Source organism: Hemicordylus capensis, chromosome 6 (assembly GCF_027244095.1).
Source record: "Hemicordylus capensis ecotype Gifberg chromosome 6, rHemCap1.1.pri, whole genome shotgun sequence".
NCBI classification, from domain to species: Eukaryota; Metazoa; Chordata; class Lepidosauria; order Squamata; family Cordylidae; genus Hemicordylus; species Hemicordylus capensis.
In genome coordinates, this window is record NC_069662.1 from 2,089,683 (window position 1) to 2,114,003 (window position 24,321).

At 54.2% G+C, this 24,321-nt stretch overlaps 2 protein-coding genes across 4 annotated transcripts; both read right to left on the reverse strand.

Annotated features, from left to right (window-relative positions):
- Window positions 1-102: 102 nt before the first annotated feature.
- TMEM95 (transmembrane protein 95) lies at window positions 103-11,757 on the reverse strand. 2 transcript variants are annotated; one of them, XM_053263617.1, is made up of 7 exons: window positions 11,495-11,757; window positions 10,616-10,672; window positions 10,417-10,497; window positions 6,968-6,988; window positions 5,590-5,670; window positions 4,822-4,909; window positions 103-886 (listed from the first exon to the last, which is right to left on the reverse strand). In XM_053263617.1, the coding sequence occupies exons 1-7, from the start codon at window positions 11,748-11,750 to the stop codon at window positions 811-813; spliced, it is 660 nt and encodes a 219-aa protein (XP_053119592.1). In that variant the 5' UTR covers window positions 11,751-11,757; the 3' UTR covers window positions 103-810. The 2 variants fall into 2 exon arrangements, with proteins under 2 accessions (XP_053119592.1, XP_053119593.1); XM_053263618.1 differs by lacking the exon at window positions 6,968-6,988.
- A 2,977-nt stretch (window positions 11,758-14,734) lies between these two features.
- KCTD11 (potassium channel tetramerization domain containing 11) lies at window positions 14,735-23,634 on the reverse strand. 2 transcript variants are annotated; one of them, XM_053258861.1, is made up of 3 exons: window positions 23,267-23,634; window positions 20,453-21,573; window positions 14,735-16,946 (listed from the first exon to the last, which is right to left on the reverse strand). In XM_053258861.1, the coding sequence occupies exons 2-3, from the start codon at window positions 21,490-21,492 to the stop codon at window positions 16,886-16,888; spliced, it is 1,101 nt and encodes a 366-aa protein (XP_053114836.1). In that variant the 5' UTR covers window positions 21,493-21,573; window positions 23,267-23,634; the 3' UTR covers window positions 14,735-16,885. The 2 variants fall into 2 exon arrangements, with proteins under 2 accessions (XP_053114836.1, XP_053114837.1); XM_053258862.1 differs by having other exon boundaries at window positions 20,352-21,573; window positions 23,267-23,632.
- Between the last annotated feature and the right edge of the window lie 687 nt (window positions 23,635-24,321).

Genomic DNA, 24,321 nt, shown 5'->3' on the forward strand with positions numbered 1-24,321 from the left:
GCAAAGCGATGCCTTCCAAGAAAGGTGTCCTAGAGAGAAACCCAAATGGCCCACCGACACCTCATTTGAAGACACACGACTTGGAGGTGTTCAGCTTCAGCCGTTTATTGGTTGAGGCAGCCCTCATCCACGGTAACTCTCTCAGCATCTTCCATCACGCTCCATCCCTCGGCTACTGCTGTGCCTCTTCTGTGTGGCAACACAGAGCCTTCCTCAGGCCATGGCGCAAGCATGCCGTGGTGGCCGCTTCCAGACTCCTACGCAGAACGCCCCAGGCGGCAGCAACCGGTTCCATGTAGCGGTGCCGATGCTTCCTGCTTGGGAGGAGCCCTGGTGCTTGTGCAACGGGGCTGTGCAGGTCGGTGGCAACAGGGCCTTGTGTGCTGCAGCAGGTGGAGGTGGGGTCTCTGCCCCCCGCCCCGGGGTTTGCACAGTCACGCGGCTGGCCTCCCGGGCCCAGCTCCTGTGCTCACGTTCACACACACCTCACACTCTCTTGCGAGTGTGCTTCGAGGTCCAGGGTGCCATGGTTGCAGGACGGCCAACATTAAAAAGTGTGCACGCCCACATGGAAAAGCAGAGTAAGACACTGACACAGGCTTTTGCGCAGTGCTCCCGCCATGCCGTGTGGGGAACTTTGACATTTGCACTCGTGGCTCACACCCTGGACCTTTCGGGACAGAAGCGCTCAGGGCTACTTGCACGGGGGGGGGGTTCTGAGCACACGGAGCCCTTTTCGTCGCCAGCTGCACTCTTCTACGTCTGTCAGATGTAGGCTCCATTCTCCGGTCCTGTGCCCAAGGGAGGGAGCTATCTGGGGTCTCCGAGCTGCTCCCCTCGCCATCCGGACACGCCCTCCGTTGCAATCCCCGGATTGAGTCGAAATCTGCAGGGAGAAAAAAGAAAGACTCATCTGTCGTCAGAGCTGGTTTATATAACCTACTTGGACAGGGTGACACATAGTGAAAGTATGCAGAATTATGAGGTGTAGGTAGCAGTGACTGACATTTGAAGTGAAATGCAATGGCTGCGAACACAGACACAGCTCCAATTACAATACGAACCTCAGAACAGCCCCGCTGCAGGATCAGGCCACCCAAGGAGGCCCATCTAGTCCAGTGTCCGGTTTCACACTGTGGCCCACCAGATGCTGCTGGAAGCCCACAGGCAGGAGTTGAGGGCAAGCCCCCTCTCCTGCCGTTACTCCCCTGCATCCTGCCTCCGAGGCTGGAGGTGGCCTACAGCCCTCTGACTAGTAGCCATTGATTGATCTCTCCTCCATGAAGTTATCCAAACCCCTCTTAAAGCCATCCAGGTTGCTGGCTGTCACATCTTGTGGTAGTGAATTCCGCAAGTTGATTATGCATTGTGTGCAAAAATACTTCTGTTTGCTAGTCCTAAATTTCCTGGCAATCAATTTCATGGGATGACCCCTGATTATAGTGTTGTGTGAGAGGGAGATTTTCTCTCTATCCACTTTCTCCACACCTTGCATGATGTTACAGACCTCAGTCATTTCAAACCGCAGTCCTCTTTTTTCTAAACGAAATCGCCCCAGATGCTGTAGCCTTGCCTCCTAAGGAAGGTGCTCCAGGCCCCTGATCATCTTGGTTGCCCTCTTCTGCACCTTCTCCAGTTCAACAATTTCCTTTGTTAGATGTGACCAGAATTGTATGCAGTGCTCCAGGTGTGGCCGCACCATCATTTTGTATAAGGGCATTAGAATATTAGCAGTTTTATTTTCAATCCCCTTCCTAATAATCCCTAGCATGGAACTGGCCTTTTTCACAGCTGCTACAAATTGCGTCGACACTTTCAACAAGCTGTCCACCATGATCCCAAGATCCACCTCCTGGTCAGTCACCGACAGCTCAGATCCCATCAGCGTATATGTGAAGTTGAGGTTTTTTGCCCCGATATGCATCAGTTTACACTTATCAACACTGAACCACATTTGCCACTTTGTCGCCCACTCACCCAGTTTGGAGAAACCCTTTTGGAGCTCCTCACAATCTGTTTTGGATTTCACTACCCTCAATAGTTTGGTATCATCTGCAAATTTGCAAATAACTTCCTACAAAGCTGATAAAATCTCTCACATTCAGGCCAAGCTGGATTCCACAGTTACTGCAGAGTCTATTGTGGAGGTGTCCAGCAACTCCTCTTATGGGATTAGATTGGATCATTTTCAGTTTGTGACTCCTGAGGAAGTGGACAATCATTTTCAGACTGTGCACCCTACAACCTGTTCTCTTGACCCTTGCCCAACTTGGCTTATTTAATCTGATACTCATATTATCATAGAGGGTCTGGTAAATATTATAAATGCTTCTCTGAGGGAGGGCAGGATGCCTCCTTATCTTAAGAAGGCTATTATTAGGCCACTTTTGAAGAAACCTGCATTGGATCCCTCAGAGTTAGCTAATTACAGACCTGTTTCTAACCTTCTGTGGTTTGGCAAGTGATTGAGCTGGTGGTGGGCTCTCAGCTCCAGGTGGACTTAGAGGAAACTGATTATCTAGACCCGTTTCAAACTGGCTTTTGTATGGGCTATGGGGTTGAGACCGCTGCCTTAGTCGGCCTGATGGATGATCTCCAACTAGCTATTGACAAAGGGACTGTGACTCTGCTGATCCTTCTGGATCTCCCTGCGGCTTTTGATACCATCAACCATGGCATCCTTCTGGACCGCCTGAGGGAGGTGGGATTGGGTGGCACTGTTTTACAGTGGTTCCACTCCTACCTCTGGTAGATTCTAGATGGTGTCACTTGGAGACTGTTGCTCTGCAAAACAAGAACTGAAGTATGAACTGGAGTTCCACAGGGCTCCATATTGTCTCCAAAGCTCTTTAACATCTACATGAAACCTCTGGGAGAGATCATCAGGAAGTTTAGTGCTCGGTGTTATCAATATGCTGATGACACCCAGATTTACTTCTCCATGGCGGCCTCATCAGGAAATAGCATATCTTCCCTAAATGCCTGCCTGGAGGTGGTAATGGGCTGGATGAAGGATAACAAACTGAAGTTGAATCCAAATAAGACAGAAGTACTGAGTGTGGGGGGTTGGGACCCGAGAGATGGTTTAGATCTGCCTGTTCTGGACAGAGTTACACTCCCTATGAAAGAACAGATAATAGCTTGGAAGTGCTCTTGGACCCAAAGCTCCCCCTGGTTTCTCAGGTTGAGGCAGTGGCCAGGAGTGCTTTTTATCAGCTCCAGCTGTTACGTCAGCTACATCCATTTCTCAAGGTGATTGACTTTAAAACAGTGGTACATATGCTGGCAACTTCTGGACTTGACTACTGTAATGCGCTCTACATGGGGCTGCCAGTCCGGAAATGACCATTGGTACAGAATGTGGCAGCCAGATTGGTCTCTGGGACAACGCAAAGGGACCATATAACATTGGTTTTGAAAGAACTGCACTGGCTGCCGATATGTTTCCGGATGAAATACAAAGTGCTGGTTATTACCTATAAAGCCCTTACCGGCTAGGGTCCAGGCTATTTAAGAGAGCACCTCCTTGTCATGAACTCTGTCGCCTTTTGTGATCTTCTGGAGAAGTCTGGTTACAGCTGCCACCAGTTTGTCTGGTGGCGACTCAGGACCGGGCTTTCTCTGTGGCTGCCCCAGGGCTTTGGAATATGCTCCCTGCTGAAATAAGGGCATCTCCTTCTCTGTTTGTTTTCAGGAAGACCCTCAATACTCTCCTGTTCTCACAAGCTTTTAAATAGAATTAATTTAAATAATTTTAATAACTTGTTCTATATAGTCTTATTGTGTTTTATGTATTTTCATCTGTGATTTTTAATGTACACTGCCTAGAGATGTGCATATCAGGCGGTATAAAAATATGATAAATAAATAATCATACAAAGCATCAAAAAACGAGGTTAGCCAGGATTAGGCCAGAAGAATGTAACCTAAGAAGAGCCTGGCTGCTAGATCTGATCAAGGTATGGTTATTTCATGCTTGTATTTTAAATTTTTAGTCAGACTCATGTTTTTATATTTTAGCTTAATATTTTAATTGTGTATTTTTATAGTCTTGTTTTAATTTTTCTGTGAGCCGCCTTGGGATTGTTTTAATGCAAGGCAGTATATAAATTTAACAATAAATTAAACAAAAAATAAAATATGAGGTGGATTCAGTCCAGCATCTTTTCCCTACAGTGGCCAGCCGGATGACTCCCAGGAAGCCCACAAACCAGCCACGAAGGCAGCAGCCCTCACTGTCTGCGCTAGTATTCAAAGGTAGACTGCCCCTGAACCTGAGGCTCTGCTCTGCTGTCATGAATAAGGCAGCCAGTGATAGAGCAATCCTCGTTCATGGAATTGTCTCGTGTTCTCAGAAATAGATCCCCAGATGCGGTTGGACTACAGCTCCCATTGTTCCCTGCCGCAATGTTGGAAGGCAATGGGAGTTGTAGTCTAGCCACATCTAGTCCAGGAAGAAGATCATGAAGCCGAATCCTGACACCTTGGAAGACCTTTGTAAGATGGATTTGCCATACCCCAAACCAGAAGTGTCTTCACCGTATATCACAACATGTTTAGAATCATAGAATTCTTCTAGGGCTGGAAGAAGGGACCTTGGAGGAGGTCTCAGAGTCCAACCCTCAGCTCAGTACAGGAAACGGCAGCTACAGGTTTGTATTTTTCACCCGCTACGTTGATCCTCAGTCCTTCAACGCTCCAGGAAAGGACTCCCAATCCATCTCCCCAAATCCCTCCTCTTTGCACCCTGCCCCCTTCGGCACAATCCCACCTTCTTCCCACACCCACCATCCCAGCATGGTAACCCTCCCTCTTACTCACTCGAGGGCACATGAGACCACACCCAAGAACAGGCAGGAGCCAGCGATGGAGCTCAGCAGCACGACGGATTTCTGGAGGCTCGTGCGCTCTGTGGAGAGGAAGGTTTAGAATCTATCGGGAGAAGCAGCAGGCCGCCTCACCCTGAAAGAAGAACCCAGATTATACACCAAGAGCAGAGGAAGAAGCTGCCTTCCACTGAGCCCGACCTTTGCTCCCTCCGGCTCAGTATTGGACTGCACTGACCGGCAGCATCTCTCCAAGGTTTCAGGCACGGAGCGCCTTTCCCCACCTTGCTGGCGATGCTACCAGGGATTGAACCTGGGGCCTTCTGCATGCAAAGCCGATAGATGCTCTGCCACTGAGCCAGGGGCACACAGGAAAGACCAGATCCTGGGATATTGGGTGAGGGGTGGGAGTGGGGGTTAAAAGCTGGAAGAGCTCAACTTTCAGGAGGCCAAGGAGGCAGAAAGTGACCTCTGTGTGGACGGAGAGGAAAGAGGGCAAGACTCAGGCAAGTGGGGAGGGAGGGAGGGAAGCAGGAACAGCTGAGCAGGGATGGCTAAGCTGAGGCTCCCCAGCTGTTGTCAGACTACAACTCCCATCATCCCCTGCTGCAATTGCAGCGGGGGTGATGGGAGTTGTAGTCTGACAACAGCCGGGGAGTCTCGGGTTGGCCACTCCTGCCCCGGAGGACACAGAGGAGGGGAGGGGAGGAATTCGGAGCCAGCTTCTCTTCTGAGTTAGGGTGGGAAAGCAGGGCCCCCTCACCTGGGTAGCAGGTCTTCCGATCCCAACAGGACACCTCAGCCAGCCGGCAAGTGGAGCAGTTGATTGCGGTGGCCGAACCATCTGGAAGGGAGGGTGGGGTGGAGATTAGGGAGGTCTGGAGAAGGGTCCGACTCCCTACCTCCCGCTAAGACCCCGCCAGGTGGTACCTTGCTGGAGGCACCGCACTCTCCTTCTGTATGGGCCACAGACCCACCATCCATTTCAAGAAATCTCAAGCAATTAATTGGGCAGGTTTGGGCTCATTATTATTACTATTATTATTAATTATTATTATTTAATAATAATAATAATAATAATAATAATAATAATAATAATAATTTAAAACATGAATAATGACTAATGGTCATGAATCATTTAGTCTGGATGTAAGCCAGTGACTGGAGTGGCCTGTCTCATAACTGTTCCGTGTGTATGCATGTGTTACACGCATGTGTTACTGAGACAGCTTGTCTTGGGGCTGCATTCGGCAGCACCCCTCTAAGTGATTTGGAGTGGCAGGCTTGCAACCTTCATCTTGGATACCTGCTGAGCTCACAGGATCGCGAACTCTGCACATGCCTGTGTTTGGCAAACGATGCCGTTCGGCTGCTTGGCACAAGCAAACACGGGGCTGCACTGCCCAAGGTCCGGATAACAAACGGCGACAGGGAGACCCCGCTGGCCTTCCTCCTGCAAAAAGGCAGGAAGCCAGCAAACAGACCTGGGTCAAAGAGGCCTTCACAAGTGGAACAGCCAACTCCCTGCGCAATGGGATTAGCCTCCCTCATTGCTTTCACAGCTACTCAGGTGAGCACAGTTCCACATAGTCACACTGATTCCCCACGTTAGCCCAAAAGCCTGATTGGAGTGTTTAGCCAGCACTCCAAAACAGTTCCATCAACACATGTGCGCGCACACACACACACACGCACAACCTCTTTGAGCAGAGGTGCACCTAGATAATTTTGGAGCCTGGACCTAAAGGCCTTTGGAGGCCCCCCCACCCACCCACCCCGCACATTAAGCATCATTTTTAACTCATGGGTTCTTGAGGGCACCAACCACACCACCCGGGACAGACTAAAGTGGATTTGGGGGCCCCCAGGGGGTGTAGAGACCCTGGACTTCGACCCCAAAGTCCAGGGGTAAGAGTGCCTCTGCCTGTGAGGTACCTAAGACGAAGGCTTGCGACAGAAGGGCTACCCTTGTCTAAAAAGCCTGGGAAGCCTTTGGCTAAAAGGAACACTGCTATTCCCGCCTTTTGCTACCATAGTATTTCCACAGAGTGGAGGGCAGTGGGGTGTGTGTCTTCAAAGGGTGGGACCCTCCATCCGAGCAGTCCACTTTGGGGGGTCCCATCCCCTTCCCCAGAACTTACGGCAAGCTGGAGGGCAGAGAGCTACGAGGAAAACAAGAAAAGCATTACAAGACAGACACAGGTATGCACAGCGCCAGAAACCACTGACCAGCCCACGGTTAGAAACCGGGAGACGTCGCCAGGGCTTTTAAAAAGGGGAATTTGGAGCCGCACAACAGTTTGTGGGTGTAATGCGCATGCTGGCACATGACACAGAACTTGTCTGTGTCACACCTCGGCATTCTCCTTGTCTGTGCACACATCTTTTGTTGAGGAGCCAGCCTGGTGTAGTGGTTAGAGTGCTGGACTAGGACCGGGGAGACCTGAGTTCAAATCCCCATTCAGCCATGAGACTTGCTGGGTGACTCTGGGCCAGTCACTTCTCTCTCAGCCTAGCCTACTTCACAGGGTTGTTGTGAGGAGAAACTCAAGTATGTAGTACACTGCTCTGGGCTCCTTGGAGGAAGAGCGGGATATAAATATAAATATATAAAACGGCTTGGGTCCTGGTCTTCTTCATCATGAACCCCACCACCCATTGAGATCATTAGGAGAGGTCTGTCTGCAGTTGCCACCGGCTCGTCTGGTGGCTACTTGGGGATGGGCCTTCTCCACTGCTGCCCCAAAGCTTTGGAACATGTTCCCCGCTGAAATAAGAGCCACCCCATCTCTGACAATTTTTAAAAAAATCTTTAAAGACACATCTGTTCACTCAAGCTTTTAATTAGTTACTGTTTTAATAGTTTTAACATTGTTTTAAAATATTGTTTTAAAATTTTAAATTGTTGTAATGTTTTAACTTTTTGCTGTCATTTATTTCAACCAATTTTTAAATTTTTGTTGTCATTTGTTTTAACTATTGTTTTAACTTTTCTGTTATTTTTTGTTGTAAACCGCCCAGAGATGTAAGCTTTGGGAGGTATAAAAATAAGTCAGATATGACATTTAGAAGCCCACAGAGGGTGGGAGAAAATCCTCAGAACTGGAAACTGGGCAGCACTTTTGCTGGGAGGAGAGCCAGTTTTGTGGTAGCAAGCATGAATCGTCCCTTTCGCTAAGCAGGGTCCACCCTGGTTTGCATTTGAATGGGATACGTGGGTGAGCACTGTAGGATAAGAAGATAAGAACAGCCGTGCTGGATCAGGCCCAAGGCCCATCTAGTCCAGCATCCTGTTTCTAGTCCAGCACCACTGTGGGCCACTGTGATATTCCCCTCAGGGGATGGGGCAGATCTGGGAAGAGCATCTGTCTGCTTACATGCAGAAGGTTCCAAGTTCCCTCCCTGGCAGCATCTCCAAGACAGGGCTGAGAGAGACTCCTGCCTGCAACCTGGGAGAAGCTGCTGCCAGTCTGTGTAGACAGTACTGAGCTAGATGGACCAAGGGTCTGACTCAGTATATGGCAGTTTCCTATGTTCCTAGAAGAGGATTCGTATATTAATGTCCATTGGTGGAGACTCCGGGGCAGGGGCAGAGCAAGGTTGGAGTGGGCCCAGAGACAAGATTTTAAATGCCCCCCGCCCCACTGAAGCTCAGCTCATGAAGTAGAGAAATCGTAAATGAGGCTGAAGAGTGGTAACAAAAAGCAGAGTAAACTAACTCTCTCTCTCTCTCTCTCTCTATATATATAGATATAGATATAGATATAGATATAGATATAGATATAGATAGATAGATAGATAGATAGATAGATAGAGAGAGAGAGAGAGAGAGACACCTACCTATGTGCCACAATAGAACATCATCCTAAATTATTATTTTTAAGGTTTTGTAAACTGTGGACGATGCAAGTCATTTAATGGTCCTAGAGAAAGACATGCTGTTCTGGTAGCTCCAGGTCTTAACACTCACATCAGTTTCAGAGGATGAATACAACTGAAGGCAGCCCGGGTGGGTGTGTGGCTGGGGGAGTCAGTCATGTGACTTGCCTCTGGGGGGCCCCCCCAAGGCAGTGAGCCCCAGACAACTGTCTCCCCTGGCCCTGTTGTAGTTACGCCCCTGCTCTGGGGGGAATAGTAGTGGAGTCTGTGCGAAGCGTCTCTGGCGGGGGGAGGAGAAATGGAGCTGCTCAACCAGGGGCTGAGTTCTAGAAGAGCCTGGACTACCCTCTCGACTTTGTTTGACTGATTGATGGCATTTGTTTTTCTCTTTATAGCCCGCTCTTCCTCCAAGGAGCTCAGCAGAAATCTTTTTTTGAGGGGGTACAGAAGGGGCATAGTGCATTTTGGGGGGTGGGTGAGGTGTCCCCCGCTTTAGATTTCTGGAACAGACATGGGGGAAAACTATTTTCTGAGCCACCTTTGGAGCCACCCTTAGTTTATCCTCACAACAACCCTGTGAGGTAGTTCAACCGAGAGAGAAGTGACTGCCCCAGAGTCACCCAGCGAGTTTCATGGCTGAATGGGGATTTGAACTCGGGTCTCCTCAGTCCTTGTCCAACACTCTAACCACTACCCCACACTGGCTCTCACTCTTCATATTCTCATCAGTCACTTTTTGCGTCATAAAACAAAATCCAACATTTGCATGGCTGTGGCCTAAATGGTTGAATTGCAGAAAATGTCCGTTTGGAACAGCACTTTTTAAAAAATTGAATGTTTTATGTTGACTGCACGTTAAAAAGAGCCCCGAAAGGCACCGTGTGAGTGTGAGGAGGAGGATTGCCATCCAGGACAGCCTAGGGAGGTTTCTGGAGCAGGAGTACCCAAGATTGGGTCCCCAGATGTTGCTGGACTACAATTCCCATCATCCCCAGCCACAGTGGCCTTTGGTCTGGGGATCCAAGATTGGGACCCCTGTTCTAGAGCAAGCTGTGTCTGAAATAGGATAGGAACATAGGAAGCTGCCATATACTGAGTCAGACCATTAGTCCATCTAGCTCAGTACACAGTCTGGCAGCGGCTTCTTCAAGGTTACAGGTAGGAATCTCTCTCAGCCCTCTCTTGGAGATGCCAAGAATTTGGAGCCTAGATGCTCTTCCCAGAACGGCTCCATCATCCCCGAAGGGGAAGATCTGCCAGTGCTCACACTTCTAGTCTCCCATTCCTATGCAACCAGGGCGGACCCTGCTTAGCTAAGGGGACGAGTCATGCTGGCTACCACAAGACCAGCTCTCTGGTGGCAGCAGGCGGGAGTCTCTCTCAGCCCTGTCTTGGAGATGCTGCCAGGGAGGGAACTTGAACCCGTCTGCATGCAAGATTCTCATGCTTGCTGCCACAAGACCAGCTCTCCTCCCTGGGAAGCGTCGCTGGTTCCTCTCCCAGATTAGCTCACCCTCACCCACTCTTCGTTACATAACACTGCAATTATTCATGGCTGAGAGGAGGGTACTTTGGTACTTTGTGTTTGGAAGCATCCTCCTTTAAATAATTCTCATCATACTTGGAGTCAAGCTATGGTTCTGTGAACAGACGAGCCCCAAGTAAGCCCCGAGTGTCTTCTAAATGGGGGTGGGGTTTCTTTTTTGGGTACCTTCTCTGCTCTCAGCCGGCATCTTGACCTCATGAAGCCAGTCCCAGAACTGCGGCAGGTCTGCAAGGCTTTGGTTGATTTCTGAAAAGCGAGAGGAGAAGCCCGCCTCTGGCACCACCTTGCTTAGACTGCCAGAGCCCACCAGGAGGGGCCTTCCCGTCACCCCTATGGACTCCGCCGTGGGGAGAGAGGGACTCACCAATCACCTGAAAGACCCGGTGTGTTTTTTCCAGGAGCAAATCCAGAGACAACTCATCTGTCGACAAAGAGGTGGAGGGGGGAGCGGAGTCACTCCAAGCTGAGCAGATGCTCAGCCTCGGGGCCCTGCTGCTGCTGCTGTGGGGCTGCAAATCCCACACCATCGCCGTGGGCTATCGTGGCTAGGGGTGATGGGAGTTGTAGTGCTCCCACTCCCTCTGGGGACCCAAGGTTGGGAACCGCTGGTTGCCTGGAGCGTCTGAGCCAGGCGTGCAGCAACACCACAGCCCACAGGGCTGCAAAGGCTGCAAAGGGGCCCGTGATTGGACCCAAAGTGGGGGAGTCTGGGTACCGACTGGGGACTTTACTGCACCCCCATCTTCCTCCTCATAGTGTCAGCACTGGACGCTGTATTATCACTAATGACCATCGTCCTGATTCGAGAACCACCCAAGAGTCCGACCAGTCCCTCCCTTCCCCCGGGTCCGTCCCAGAGGACCCAGGGGTCCGGCCTCTTGCCATGGCCGCGTCCCTTTCCCTCTGAATGGGGACAAAGACAGAACACTCTCGAGGGAGCGATATCGGCGCTGCGATCCCAGGGAAAGGAGGACTGCAGCCCAGCAGCACGGCCTCCGTCTTGCAAGCAGAAGGGCCCAGCCCGGGTTCGATCCTTCGCAGCACCTTCGGGAAGGGCTGGGAAAGGCTGGTGCTGCCAGAAACCTAGGAGAGCTGCTGCCAGTCAGTGTAGACAATACCCAGCCAGCTGAAGCAAGGCTCTGACTCGGTGGTGTCCGGCAGCTTCCTCGGAGTCTTAGCAAGCTCCCCCCACCCATGTATGCCCAAGCAGACTGGGGGCCGTGAGTGGTCTGGATTTCTCTACCTAGGGCGAAGCCCCGAGAGCCGTTTCTTCCCCAGGGGTATCGGCTACAGTTTGTCCGGTTGTAGCGTTTTTGATATTGGGCACAGAGGCGGGCAAAGCGGAAATGGAGGTTCTTGTAGCCATCCCGGCAGTGGAGACAGCCCTCCGTTCCTGGCCACCCACTGGGCAGGCTCAGCAGGCAGAAGGCAACCACAGCCGTGGGCAACCAGGGGGGAGTCCAGAGGAACCCGGAGGTGGGGGGTGTTGAAGAGGCCATAGGCCACCACTCCCCAGCTGCTCAGTGCGGGGAAGGCCGTGGGTGAGACCTTGGCAGCATTCTGGAACACGTGTTGTCCTGGGCTCAGGGTTCCAAGCGGCCCCTTTGGCAACCAGTTCTAGAGCCCAGCAGTTCTCTCCTTAAAGGGGCAAGCGGATGCGGCTGAAAAGGGGTAGGGGTAGGGGTAGGGGTGGGTGTGCGCATGCGCATGCGCACATGCCCACACATATTTTGGAATGAGAATGCTGAAACTGACATAAATGGAGCTTACATAATTTCAAATATTGGCAGTTTAAAAAAAAAATTAACTCAAGCCTCTCCATGTTAAGAACCTAAGAAGAGCCCAGCTGCATCAGGCCCCCCAAGGAGGCCCATCTAGTCCAGCCTCCTGTCTCACACAGTGGCCCACCAGATGCCCCCGGGGAGCCCACAAGCTGGAGGTGAGGGCACACCCTCTCTCCTGCTGCTGCTGCTGCTCCCCTGCAACTGGGATGGAGAGGCATCTTGCCTCTGAGGCTGGAGGTGGCTTATAACCACGAGTCTAGTAGCCACGGACAGACCTTGTACTTTCCCCAAATGTCTTTCACTGCTGGTTAGAATACAAGCACGTCTAGCACAACACTCCGGGGGTGGGGGGCAGGCTGTTCCCGGGCAGGGGGCGGCAGTGCTGAGAGACGGGAAGTAAAGCAGGCTGTGTATTTGGGGGAGCTGCAGAACGGCTCTTTGGAAGCCGGGTGACGAAGTCTGACATTCTTGCATGACTGTGCAGGGCTTCAGGGGTACCATGCAAGGGGGGGAGGGAATAATGAGAAGTGCGATGTTCTGGCACTGTTTATGCACACCCCACCCAAGAACTGGCACCCAAGGCAACCCCCGAGGCCCTGACCTCCAGGCACCCTTATTCTTCCACCCACCCAAACCCCAAGACAGAGGAGCAGGTTGTGTTACCCACTGGAAAGAAATGCACTCTGTGTATGCTTAGGGCACCTGTTCCCCATCCTCTTCAGACACTCTGAAAACAGATGCTGGAGCTGCCGTGGCCTGGCTCGGAGGCAGCCCTGCCCATGGCGGCTCCTATACAGTTAACTCGGTTCTGGCATGGGGCCCAACTCCACACCCGCACAGACCAGGCGCACCTCTCTGCAGCCAATTCTAGTGGCAACAAAAAGAGGGCAGGCAGGAGGAGCTGCAGCCATGTGTGTCACGTGCATGAGAGAGAGACACGTGGTTGTGAGAAGCAGCATAAGCACAGATGTGCAGAAATGTGCCAGAGAGAGGAGATAAATCCAGATAGATGGAGGGGGGAGAGAGTTGCTCATGCCCAAACTGTGATGCCTCAGCATGCAAGTCACCCAGAAGGGAGTGCCTCTGGGATTGTGCAGATGGCCTCAGTGGAGTCAGCCCAATACAAGCAGCTGACATAGGGCTCCTGGGCAGAATTGAACACTGCTCAAACGAAGCCGTGATGAAAACGGAGCAGGGAACAGTTGGTTCCCTGTTAACAGGTGCACTCAACGGGAGGAGAGCCCATCTCCTAGTCGCCAGCATGAATTGTCCCCTTTGCTAAGCAGGGTCTTCCCTGGTTTACATATGAATGGGAGCTTACATGTGTGAGCACTACAGGACCTTTCCTTCAGGGGTGGGGCCGCTCTGCGATGAGCACCTGCCTGCTTGGATGCAGAAGGTTCCAAGTTTGCTCCCTAGCATCTCCAGATAGGGCTGAGAGACACCTTGGAGAAGCAAACCTTGGAGGAGCAACCTTGGAGAAGCCGCTGCCAGTCAGTGTAGACAATGCTGAGCTAGATAGACAAGGGTCTGACTCAGTCGAAGGCAGCTTCCGATGTTGCGATGATTGTTGCATACCTGCTGACACCTTGAGAATACCAGGGCAAGACACAAACTTCCACAGAGCATGTGAGGCCACAGAGAGGTGTGTAGGTGCTTTGTCCCTTACAGATCTAACAGGGACACAACAACAACGCAGTCCTATGGGACAGGCCCATAAATAATCCTGCTACTGTTCAGTTGCCTGTGTGTGTTGGTCTCTGGGGAGCATTTTGCCCTCTGCTGGCCAGACGGCAATGCTGCAAGATGTCCCCCCACAGAGGGGTGGTGGTGTGCTTACTGGAAACACTCTAGCTCAGCATCCTGCTTCCGACAGGGGACAGCCCGCCACCGCCCACAAGGGCACCACCTCAGGAGGAGGGATTGCTCGGGCAGCTTAAGAGCTGCATAAGCCCAGGCAGGGATTCTCAACAGAGACACCACCTCAACATGGTGAAAGGGGAATCCTTCTATACATAACATTTTAAGCAGTCGCCTTGTGCAAGAGGCGTGCATATCGACAGACTGTAAAATCACAAGCACACTCGTGTGTATGAGAAAAGAGGCGGAAAAGGGGAGCGAGCAATATTTCCTAGGCTGGACTTTTAACGTCTTTAACTCTATTTTACACGGTATCTATTTTATTAATGTTGAGAGCCACCTCGAGGAGTCACATACTGGAGGGGCAGGGTATAAATACTTCAAACAAACAAATAGGTGGGTTCCCCCAAGCCCCCGATTTCTCCACCACCCCACTGAAGGGAGAGCAGTGGCAGAACATCTGCTTTGCAAGCAGAAGGTTGCAGGTTCCCTCCCTGGCAGCATCTCCAAGATAGGGTGGAGAGAGTCTCCTGCCTGAAACCTTGGAGAGCTGCTGCCAGTCTGTGCAGGCTATACTGAGCGAGACAGACCAATGGTCTGACTCAGTATAAGGCAGCTTCCCATGCGATTGATGGATGGATGGATGGGTTGGGTTAGGGGTGTGTGTGCACACACTGGCTTGGTTGCCAACACAAGCCCCTCTTCTGCACAGCCCCACAGGCATGCAGCCCGCCCCCCCCCCCGGGCTCTGACATAGTCCCTTCCCCGTCCCCTTCCAGATTCCTCAAGGCTCGTCCGGCCAACCTGGTCCCTCCACCCAACATTATCAGCCAAGACTGTGCAGAAGACGTAGTCTTTATTACAACATCACCATCGAGCCAGCTCGCCTCTCCTTCCAGCACAGTGGTCCGCTGAGGGTGGGGGTAAGGGGGGTGGGTGCAGATTCCCCTCCCCAAACACACCTTTGGCCCTGCACTTTAACCGGGGGAACAAACACACACCTCAAGGGCAGCGAGGAGGCGGTTGCTCTAGCCCGGCCCTCTACAGGCGGGTGGAAAGAGGGAGGCAGCCCTCAGAGTCTCCTTCTTCGAGGCAGGCTGCCTCCTCCGAATCCCAGTGGCAGGGCAGCTACAGTGGGAGAGGGGGCTCGCCCTCACCCCCTGCCTGGGGGCTTCTCAGGGGCAGCCGGTGGGCCACTGTGTGGAACCGGAGGCTGGACTGGAGGGGCTTCCTTGGGCCTGATCCCGCAGGGCTCTTCTTGTAGTGATGCTCTCACTTAGTAGGGTGCCCCCCCCCACAAGAAGCACCACCACCAACATTCAGCTGCAAGCATCATCCATTCACTTGTCCCAGTTGTGTCAAGGCAAGAATCGAAGAGCAAAACGGCAAAGCTGCCACCAAAATCAGCCGGGCCTCTAGGAAATCCTGCCCCAGAGCCCTTCAGGGGCCTTTAACATGTGAAATCCAACATGTGGAGCAGCCCAGACGCCAAGGGAGAGTCCCTGCAGCGGAGGGCGGAGCGAGGCCGACAGCTTGCCGCCACCAGGCCCTTTCTCCGGTATTACTGTCCACAGTTTTTACCGAGCACTGACATGGTGCTTCCCCCCCCCCCATTATTAACTGACAATTTTAAAAGAGGGAGCTGGTCTTGCCGTAGCAAGCATGAAGTGTCCCCTTTGCTAAGCAGGGTTCACCCTGGTTTGCATTCAGATGGGTGGATACACATGAGCCCCTTCTATTGCAATAGATCATCTTTATGGGATGGGGCCGTAACTCAGTGGTCGAGCATCTGCTTGCAGGCAGAAGGGCCCCGGTTCAGTCCCTGGCAGCCTCTCCAAGTAGAGCTGGGTAAGACTGCTGCCTGCCACCTTGGAGAAGCTGCTGCCAGTCAGTGCGGACAATACTGAGCTAGATGGACCAAGGGTTTGACTCAGTAGAAGGCAGCTTCCTAGGGCCCTAGCTTCTAGGGGTTTCTGCATTCCCCCCCTGCTTTATGGCATTTTGTGGGTAATAAGATGCAATGACGTTTTCCAACCCAGCAGCACAGACAAAGCACTATTAAAAGGGTTTTAAGGCTTTTGGCACTTCAAAATTAAACACTTCTTCTTCGCAAGTTTAGCCTGTTTTATTGCCTATTGATCCTGGCTGAGAGATTTGTGATGAATTGCCCCTTCAATCACCTGTGAATTGCCCCATGTCAATGTCTGTTCCTGCCAGGGACGGAGGAATCTTTAACTGATTGCACTATTACAAAAAGAAAAAAAGGGGGGGGGAAATGTGTGTGTGTGTGGGAGAATCCTTAACTCCCCCCCCCCCGCCATTTAAGGAGTGGAAATCAATACGGAGGAAGCCGCCGCCAGCAGACTCTTCAAGGGGCAATGGCCCAGACATCCGCCCCCAGCCAGGACCAACTAGCCTCTTGTGAGCAGAGGAAGGGCCACCATTCAAGCAGCACTGCCTGAAATGCCGCCTGACGCTTCCACTGCAACCCCACTGGCAGCTAATTGCAGGAAAGGAACTGCCTCTGCAGTGCTGAAACCGCCACAGAAAACTGGGGGGGAGAGAAAGCTCAGCAGGTCCAGAAAGGCGCCTTCGAAAGGGAAGCCGCTCACGGCAGGAACGAGCCAGCGTGAAACCGGTTTAACTGTCGAGCGCCCTGGAAACCTCCGCGGCTCAGCCCTCCCTCGCCATTCCAGAGGCCACCGGGTGAGTCAGCCAGCTCCACTGAGGAGGCCTGCAAGCCAGTCACCCTGGAGAAGAGAGGTCAAGGGAGCTGCTGCCCTGCGGCCCTTTATGCTCGTATGGCCGGACCCACAGCGAGCCAAGCAAGCGCCTCCACCCCTCTGTGGGCCTCTGAGGGGCCTCCAGCCATCTCCCCTCCGGCAGCCACACGGCCCTCCTCCTTCTGGAGTCCAGTCCCAACCCCAGCTCGGATGCGGCAGTGCCGGGGAGGGCTCCGCACAAGGAGGCGGACGGGGCGGGGGGGGGCATCACCATTCTTCCTGGCTGCTGCATTTCGGAGAAGCGGAAGGAACAGCCGCACTGCAAAACCTGGAGGAGAAAAAGAGGGGAGCCTGTGAGCCCCACAGAGCCAGCCTCTCCCAACAGAGCCCCATAACAAAGGCCGGCATTCGGACCGAGGGTGCGGTGGGGGGGGAGCAGAAAGGGGAGGGCAGGACCCAGCAGACAATGGCTCGTCTGTCATCTCAGAGGGACAGAGACGACGGCCTCCTCCTCCTCCTCGCTGCCATCAGGTCCCGTCTCCCTGCAAAGAGCCAGCCACACACCCCTCCCCCGGAGAGCAAATGCAGACGAGAGATCAGATCAGCACGCCTGCCTGGTGTGCTCCTAAAGTTTCCTTCCGAATACTGGAGATGCCGCCCCTGCCCAGAATGGAACAGCTGCCCACTTCCTTGGGACGAAGAGCCCGGAAGACACAGGCACTCTCTGCAGGACGTCGGATGCCTGGGTCCCTCCACTCCGTGGTCTGGAAGGGCATCCTAACCACACACATGCCCCACCCCCAATCTGTCCTTTGAGGAAGGGACATACATAGACATCTCCCACTCTTCCTCCGCGGTTACATTTGTCCTCACAACAACCCTGCTAAGCAGGTTAGGCAGAGAGAGGGAGGTGACTGGCCCAGAGAATCCCCACGAGCTTCGTGCCTGAGCAGGGATTTGAACTCTGGTCCCCCCAGTCCCACTCCAACACCCTAGCCGTCTTGCATGACGGAGAGCTGGTCTTGTGGTAGCAAGCATGAATCATCTCCTCTGCTAAAGAGGGTCCACCGTGGTTTGCATTTGGATGGGAGGCGCTGTCTTGAGATGTTCCCCTCAGGGGATGGGGCCGCTCTAGGAAGAGCATCCAAGGTCCCTCCCTGGCAGCATGTGCAAGATCGGGCTGAGAGAGACTCCTGCCTGCCACCTTGGAAAAGCCTCTGCCAGTCTGGGTAGACAACGCTGAGCTAGATGGACCAAGGGTCTGACTCAGTAGACAGCAGCTCCCAATGTGGAAACCCAAAGAGGGATGTTGCACATGCAACCGCTGTCCATTGCAAATCCCCCAATGCCTCTTTTGTCTTGAGGAAGATGGAGGGGACCCCGGCTGAAACAAGGTAGCCCCACCAGGCCTCCCAACTGGGCATCATCCTCTCCACTGGGACTCACTCCCCCCATTCCAAAGCTGGTGAGCAAAAGTCTCAACCTCAACTCCTTATTCCAGCACTAGCCCGGCCCCCGGCAATTGGGTCCCCCAAGCCCTGGCTCTCCACTGGGGACCCCAACACCACCAGACGGGAAGGGCAAGGCTGGCTTCTCGCCCCCAAACGCGGCATCTCCGCCCCCCCCCCCAATCCAGGCACAACCAGATTTTCCTGCTGTAGGTTTCAGCAGCAGGGCTGGGCCAGGAGCAGCACCCTCCTTCCAGAGCTTTTGGCTTGTGGGGCTGGAGCCACCCAGCTGCCACCCAGCCCTCCAGGCCGAGTCAAGGCTGGCTACAGAAACCTCTTTTGGGTGCTCAGGAAGACGTGAAGTCCTAAGCACTGCTGCTCGAGAGCTGGGGTAAGGTGGTGGCCGAGACTCTGCGACACGACACCAGAGCGGGAACACAGCAAGCTGCCTGCTACCGTGCCAAGCCAGACCCTCGGTCCATCTCGCTCAGTATCGTCTACCCAGACTGGCAGCGGCTTCTCCAAGGTTGCAGGCAGGAGTCTCTCTCTTGGCCCTATCTCGTTGGAGATGCTGCTGCCAGGGAGGGACCTTGGGACCGTCTGCATGCAAGCAGGCAGGGGCTCTCTCACTGAGCTACAACCCCATCCCCTGAGGGATCCCATTCAGATGCAACCAGGGTGGACGCTGCTTAGCAGAGGGACCAATTCATGATTGCTCCCACAAGACCAGCTCTCCTCCCCAGGGCAGATTCTGCCTCCGCGAGAAGCCCCCCTCGGTGGCCTTAGCCTTCCCTCTTCCCCACTGCCCTGTGGGAGAATAATTCTTGCTCACTGAATGGGACAATGAGAATGAGATCTACGTGTGAAGCACTCTGCCCCTTCAAAGAATACCACCGGGAGCGAGTATTAAGTGCACCTTTATGCATGCACAGAGTTGCTTTCCCTCCCTTTGATCACCCAGAGAGGCTCCCAGCAGGGACACATCTCTGAATCTCAGCCAGCAGCCCCCTCAGCTGAGGGGCTGAGCCCCACTGCCCACCCCTCAGCTCTCTGCCTCCCATGATGCCTCTTTCCCCAGAGTCCCACCTGAGATAATGTGCAGTGCGCAGACACCTAGGCGGTGGTTACATACCGGAGCTGGGTTCAAGAGTCGCTGAAAGCCACTGATATACCTGTGGGCCTCATCCTCCTCTCTTGCTCCTTCCCTGGCCTCAGTTTTCCCCACACATAACAGCACAGAGGGCTGGAAAGATCCCTAGCAGCAGCCTAGACATGTTGCTGCTGGTCCCTTGAGAATAGGCTACCCTACAGTGTCTAGCTTTGCCTGGTTCCAAAGCAACACTGACATTCCCAGACGCTTAGAAGCCCAGTATTTTTAGCAAGGGCTGCTGACCCCTGCCTCCAGCTCCCTCCCCTCCCTCCCTCAAATCCCTTGGGCCGATTTCTAGAGTGTAAGCCCCTCTGGGCAGGGACCTAGCCATGTACACTGCGGGTATTATATGCATTATAAGATATTGCCACTGCAGAGCTTAGCATTTAAGTCATCTTTACTTTGCTCCTGTGAACTTACGGCCAGGCATGGGCCCCACACAGTGGCCATGTTCAAAACCAAATTGCTGTATTTACCGGAATCCAAGACTAGGTCCCACCAACCCCAAGTTATTTGATGTTAGAAATCAAGGAGTCATCTTAAATTCAGAGTCTGCTTCCTTATGAGTAAATATGGACATAAGCTATATTTAACCTCTATTTGGGGGTGTGTGTTCATCTTACACTCAGAGTCATCTTGCATAATGCTAAATACAGTATACATCACGGGTTGACCAACCAGGGGGTGTTAGATGAATGTTAAGGAACCCTAACAGACAACCAAGTCCAGGGTTCTCAAGTTAGGAAGCTGCCATATACTGAGTCAGACCCTTGGTCCACCTAGCTCAGTATTGTCTGCATAGTTCAGTATTGTCTGCAAGGTTGCAGGCGGGAATCTCTCTCAGCCTGATCTTGGAGATGCTGCCAGGGAGGGAACTTAGAGCCTAGATGCTCTTCCCAGAGTGGCTCCATCCCCTGAGGGGAATATCTGACAGTGCTCAAGTCATGCTTGCTATCACAAGACCAGCTCTCCTCTCCAAGTTTGGGTCCCCAGATGTTGGACTACGATCCCCAGGCACAATGGGTCAAAGGTCAACTCCAGCTGCATTCCAACAACATCTGGGGACCCAGAACTGGAGACCCTCGGACTTACTGCCTTCTACACACCCGTCCCCTCCACCTTCCCAGCTACCAACCTGTCTTCTTTCAAGCCGCCTGTGTTGAGCACAACACAGCTGGAACCACCACCACCACCACCACCCCCGTATTTGGCTGGAACGTTCAATGCCGGACGAACCGCAGCGAGCGGGCGCTCAGAATATCTGCCGGGTCTGGGAAGACCGAATCGACACGGAAGCCCTGTGCCAGCGCAGCCTTCAGCACCTCTTGCAGAAATCCGTGGGCACTCCGGACCTCTCTGCCAGCCACTCGCAGAGGACAGAGCTTCTGCTTGGCATACTCTGCCACCGGAAGCTGTGGCGGGCACGGGGCCCACTCCAGGCGGAGATGGTGGCAGATCTGGGCGCCCACTGGGCATGAGTCGGAAGAGTCGTCCAACATCTCTTCGTCCGTCTCCTCGTCTTCATCGGTGGAAGTGCCCGGGCAAATCGGCAGCTCGTCCTGTCGCCTCTTCCAGTCTCTGGGTTCTCCGCCAGAAGTGACCCAGCTCGAGCCATTCCTGGACGCTCCCGTCACACTCTCCGAATCGCCCAAGCGGCCGAGGCGGCTTTGAGATCCGGTTTCGCCGAGGGGCTGGCTCGCCCTCCTCCCAGAATGCCCCTCTTCCAAGCCACGGTCGGTGCAGTCCCATTGGCCCCAGCGCCTCCGCAAGACGCCGAGGAAGAAGCGGTCAGTGCAGAAGACATTGGCCGTGAAGGTCTGGAGCGAGCAGGTGGCCAGTTCGTAGTTCTGTGGCCCACGGCGCACGTTGAAGTGCAGGAGGCGCTCCCGCACATCCACGTCGGCATGCAGCACCGCGTTGGCCCTCAGGCGCCAGCGCTCGGCCTCCACCCGCCGCAACTCCTCCAGCAGCGGGCGGATCTGGTAGAAGTCCGCCTCGGTGCGCAGGAGAGAGAGCTCAGCGTAGCCCTCCGGCAGGTCCAGCCGGCCAAACCGGAGGAAGTTGAGGATGTGGCGGAAGGCTTTGCCGTCCCGGTCGATGAAGTAGTTCCCGCAGCTGTCGGTGAGGGCCGGCCGTGGGCCCCGGAACATGGCACCCAGCATGGAGTCCGGGAAGCGGGTGAGCGTCTCCCGGGTGGTGCTGTAGAACTTGCCGCCCACATTCAGGGTCACTGGGCCGCCCACCCAGGCGGAGGAGCTCTCGGAGGGGTCTGGCATCGCGTGGGCGTTGGGCCGAGGCCGCCTGGTCAGCCTGATCCACAAGGAGTTCGTTAATTGCAGTCGGGGAGACCAAGAGCTCTGAAGCAAGAAGCACAGTTTCAGTCTCAGGTCAGATCAGGACGGGCCAAGCAGAGGGTCGCCCACGGTTGGACAACAACTCCCACCAGGCCAGCTGTAGCAGGGGGTGATGGGAGTTGTAGTCCAACAGCTGCTGGAAAGCCTCAGGTGGGCCAGCCCTGGATTAGAGGATGCCTGCTGTGAGGGCTGCAGGAATACATTTCTGGGGGAGGGGGATCTCTCTTCTGAGCTGGTGGTTCGCATTTGCAGTTTTGACAAACAGCTCAGCTGTAACCAAGGCACAACTTTTCAAAAGCTGCTTCTCAGCCAGGCTTAACCAGAAGTATTTTACATGGATTGCCTAACCTGGGGGCCCCCCAACCTTAGATCCCCAAATGCTGTTGGACAGCAACTCCCATCACAGGACACGGGGCAGGGAAGCACCTGCGCTTGGATTTTATTATTTATTATTATTTTACATTTATATCCCGCTCTTCCTCCAAGGAGCCCAGAGCGGTGTACTCCATACTTCGGTTTCTCTTCACAACAACCCTGTGAAGTAGGTTAGGCTGAGAGAGAAGTGACTGGTCCAGAGTCACCCAGCAAGTCTCATGGCTGAATGGGGATTTGAACTCGGGTCTCCGGTCCTAGTCCAGCACTCTAACCACTGCACCACACTGGCTCTCCCCCCCCCCTTTTTTCCCCCATAGGAAGCTGCCTTATATCAAGCCAGACTCCCTCTTGGGGCTACTACTTCAGTCTGGTCTACTCTGATGGGAGTTGTGGCAGGGGCGTAACTATAATAGGGCAAGGGGAGACAGTTGTCTGGGGGCCCACTGCCTTGGGGGGCCCCCCAGAGGCAAGTCACATGACTGACTCCCCCAGCCGCGCACCCGCCAAGGCTTCCTTCAGTTGTATTCATCCTCCAAAATTGATGTGAGTGTTAAGACCTGGAGCAACCAGAACAGCAGGTCTTTCTCGAGTACTATTAAATGACTTGCATCGTCCACAATTTGCAAAACCTTAAAAAAAATAATTTAGGATGATGTTCTATTGTGGCACATAGGGGTGTGTGTGTGTGTGTGTGTGTGTGTGTATAAAAACTATGTTTTTTGTTATCACTATTGAGCCCCATTTAAGACTTCTTTTCTTCAGGAGCTGAGCTTCAGTGAGGGAGGGCCCATTTTAAATTCTTGTCTCTGGGCCCACTCCAACCTTGCTACACCCCTGAGTTGTGGTCCAACAGCCATGGTGGGGAACCCTGGACCTAGCCAACTAAGCCAATGGGGTGCTGCTCTTTCCTCCCTGGGAAGGGATCCTTTCTGGATCTCTCCTCCAGAAACCTAGGAAGCTGCCATCTACCGAGTCCGACCCTTGGTCCCTCTAGCTCAGTTTTGTCTGCACGGACCGGCAGCGGCTTCTCCGGAATTGCAGGCAGGAGCCCCGCCCAGCCTAGCTGAGAAGGGAAGGGGCGCCCCTCCGTTGCTGCTGCTTTTATGCCCCTGGACCATTTTGCAAGCCCAACGCGGAACGCAGGAAGGAGGACTCCCCAGTCCAGAGCGGCCAGGCTCCCCGCGCAGGCAGCACGGCCGGGCACGGGGGGTCCCCGGGCTGGTGGCAGGGCGGCTAGCGAGACCTCCCGGGACTGGCGGGCCCCCGATCCAGGGCTCAGTCACGGGCGGCCCCAATCCCCCCCCCGGGGGCGGGGCCCTACCTGGCAGACGGCGGGGCGGGCGGCGGCGGCTTCTGCTGCTGCTCGCGGAGTGTTGAGCGGCCAGTCCCGGCTGGGCAGCTGCCGCGGCCACCGGCGCAGGAAGTGAAGGGAAGCCAAGCGCAGCTCCGCGCCGGGCCGGCCGCCCTTTATGGGGGAGGGACCGGCGGGGGCGGACCGGCAGCAGGCGCGGCTCTCCGCCCCCCCGAGACCGGCTGGGAGGCGGGCCCCGGAGGAGGGCGGGGCGCTCCTCCTCCTCCTCACCGCCGCCGGCGCGCCAGGGAGGGACCCCGGAGGAGGCCGGCGGCCGGCGGGCACCCAGCACGACCCCCGCCCCGCGCCCAGCAAGCAAGCCAGCCCGGAGTCCTCGGGGCATTGAAGGCGTCTCTCTCGCTCCGAAACCGAGAGCCCGCCCGCCTCCGCCCGCCTGGCTCCCCCAGCACCGCGCGCTCCCCGCCCGCGCCAAGGAAGTGCCTGGATCTTCCCCGGTCCTGTTCGCCCCCCACCCCGCCCCACCTCTCCTCGGAGCCACTGCCTCCCTCCCTCCCTGCCACCCACCCCGCCTCCTTTTCCAGCAGAGGCGTGGGAAGTCAACACAGCGCCTCTGAGCATGGACAGAGGGCCTTTCCCAAAGTGGAGATTCTCTTTCTTGAGCAGGCCAGGGAGGAGAGCAGCTGGCCCTGTCCACCCCCAGCCCAGCATCATTCTTCCAGTGGCCGTGGCTGGCCTCTATTTTATGTTTCTTTTTTTGATTGTGAGCCCTTTGGGGACAGGGAGCCATCTCTCTCTCTTTCCACCTACCTACCGCTTTGGGGACTTTTGTTGAAAAGCAGTATATAAATATTTTCGTATAACTGGGATCCAGCCACTGAGAGGAAGAAGAGGAAAGCACACAGGATTTCTCAGCCTGAAGGTCCCCTTGCCCCCCCCATTTGGGGGGCAGGGTTGCATTGTATCTCCCAGAGTAACCTACCTCACAGGGTTGTTGTGAGGATAAACATAGCTATGTACTCCTTGGAGGAAGAGTGGGATATAAATGTAAAAAAAATAAAAATAAA

Bases quoted from the DNA above. Each gene is read 5' to 3' on its own strand.
- TMEM95 (XM_053263617.1), bottom strand. From the start codon at position 11,750: ATGGCCTCTTCAACACCCCCCACCTCCGGGTTCCTCTGGACTCCCCCC. The intron at 10,673-11,494 runs GTAGAGAAATCC...CTTTGTCGACAG, and splicing joins CTCTCGGGGCTTCGCCCTAG to ATGAGTTGTCTCTGGATTTG. The intron at 5,671-6,967 runs GTAAGTTCTGGG...CCTCCCTTCCAG, and splicing joins TCTCTGCCCTCCAGCTTGCC to ATGGTTCGGCCACCGCAATC.
- KCTD11 (XM_053258861.1), bottom strand. From the start codon at position 21,492: ATGCCAGACCCCTCCGAGAGCTCCTCCGCCTGGGTGGGCGGCCCAGTG. The intron at 16,947-20,452 runs GTTCGTCCGGCA...TTTCTCCTCCAG, and splicing joins CTGAGCGCCCGCTCGCTGCG to GTTTTGCAGTGCGGCTGTTC.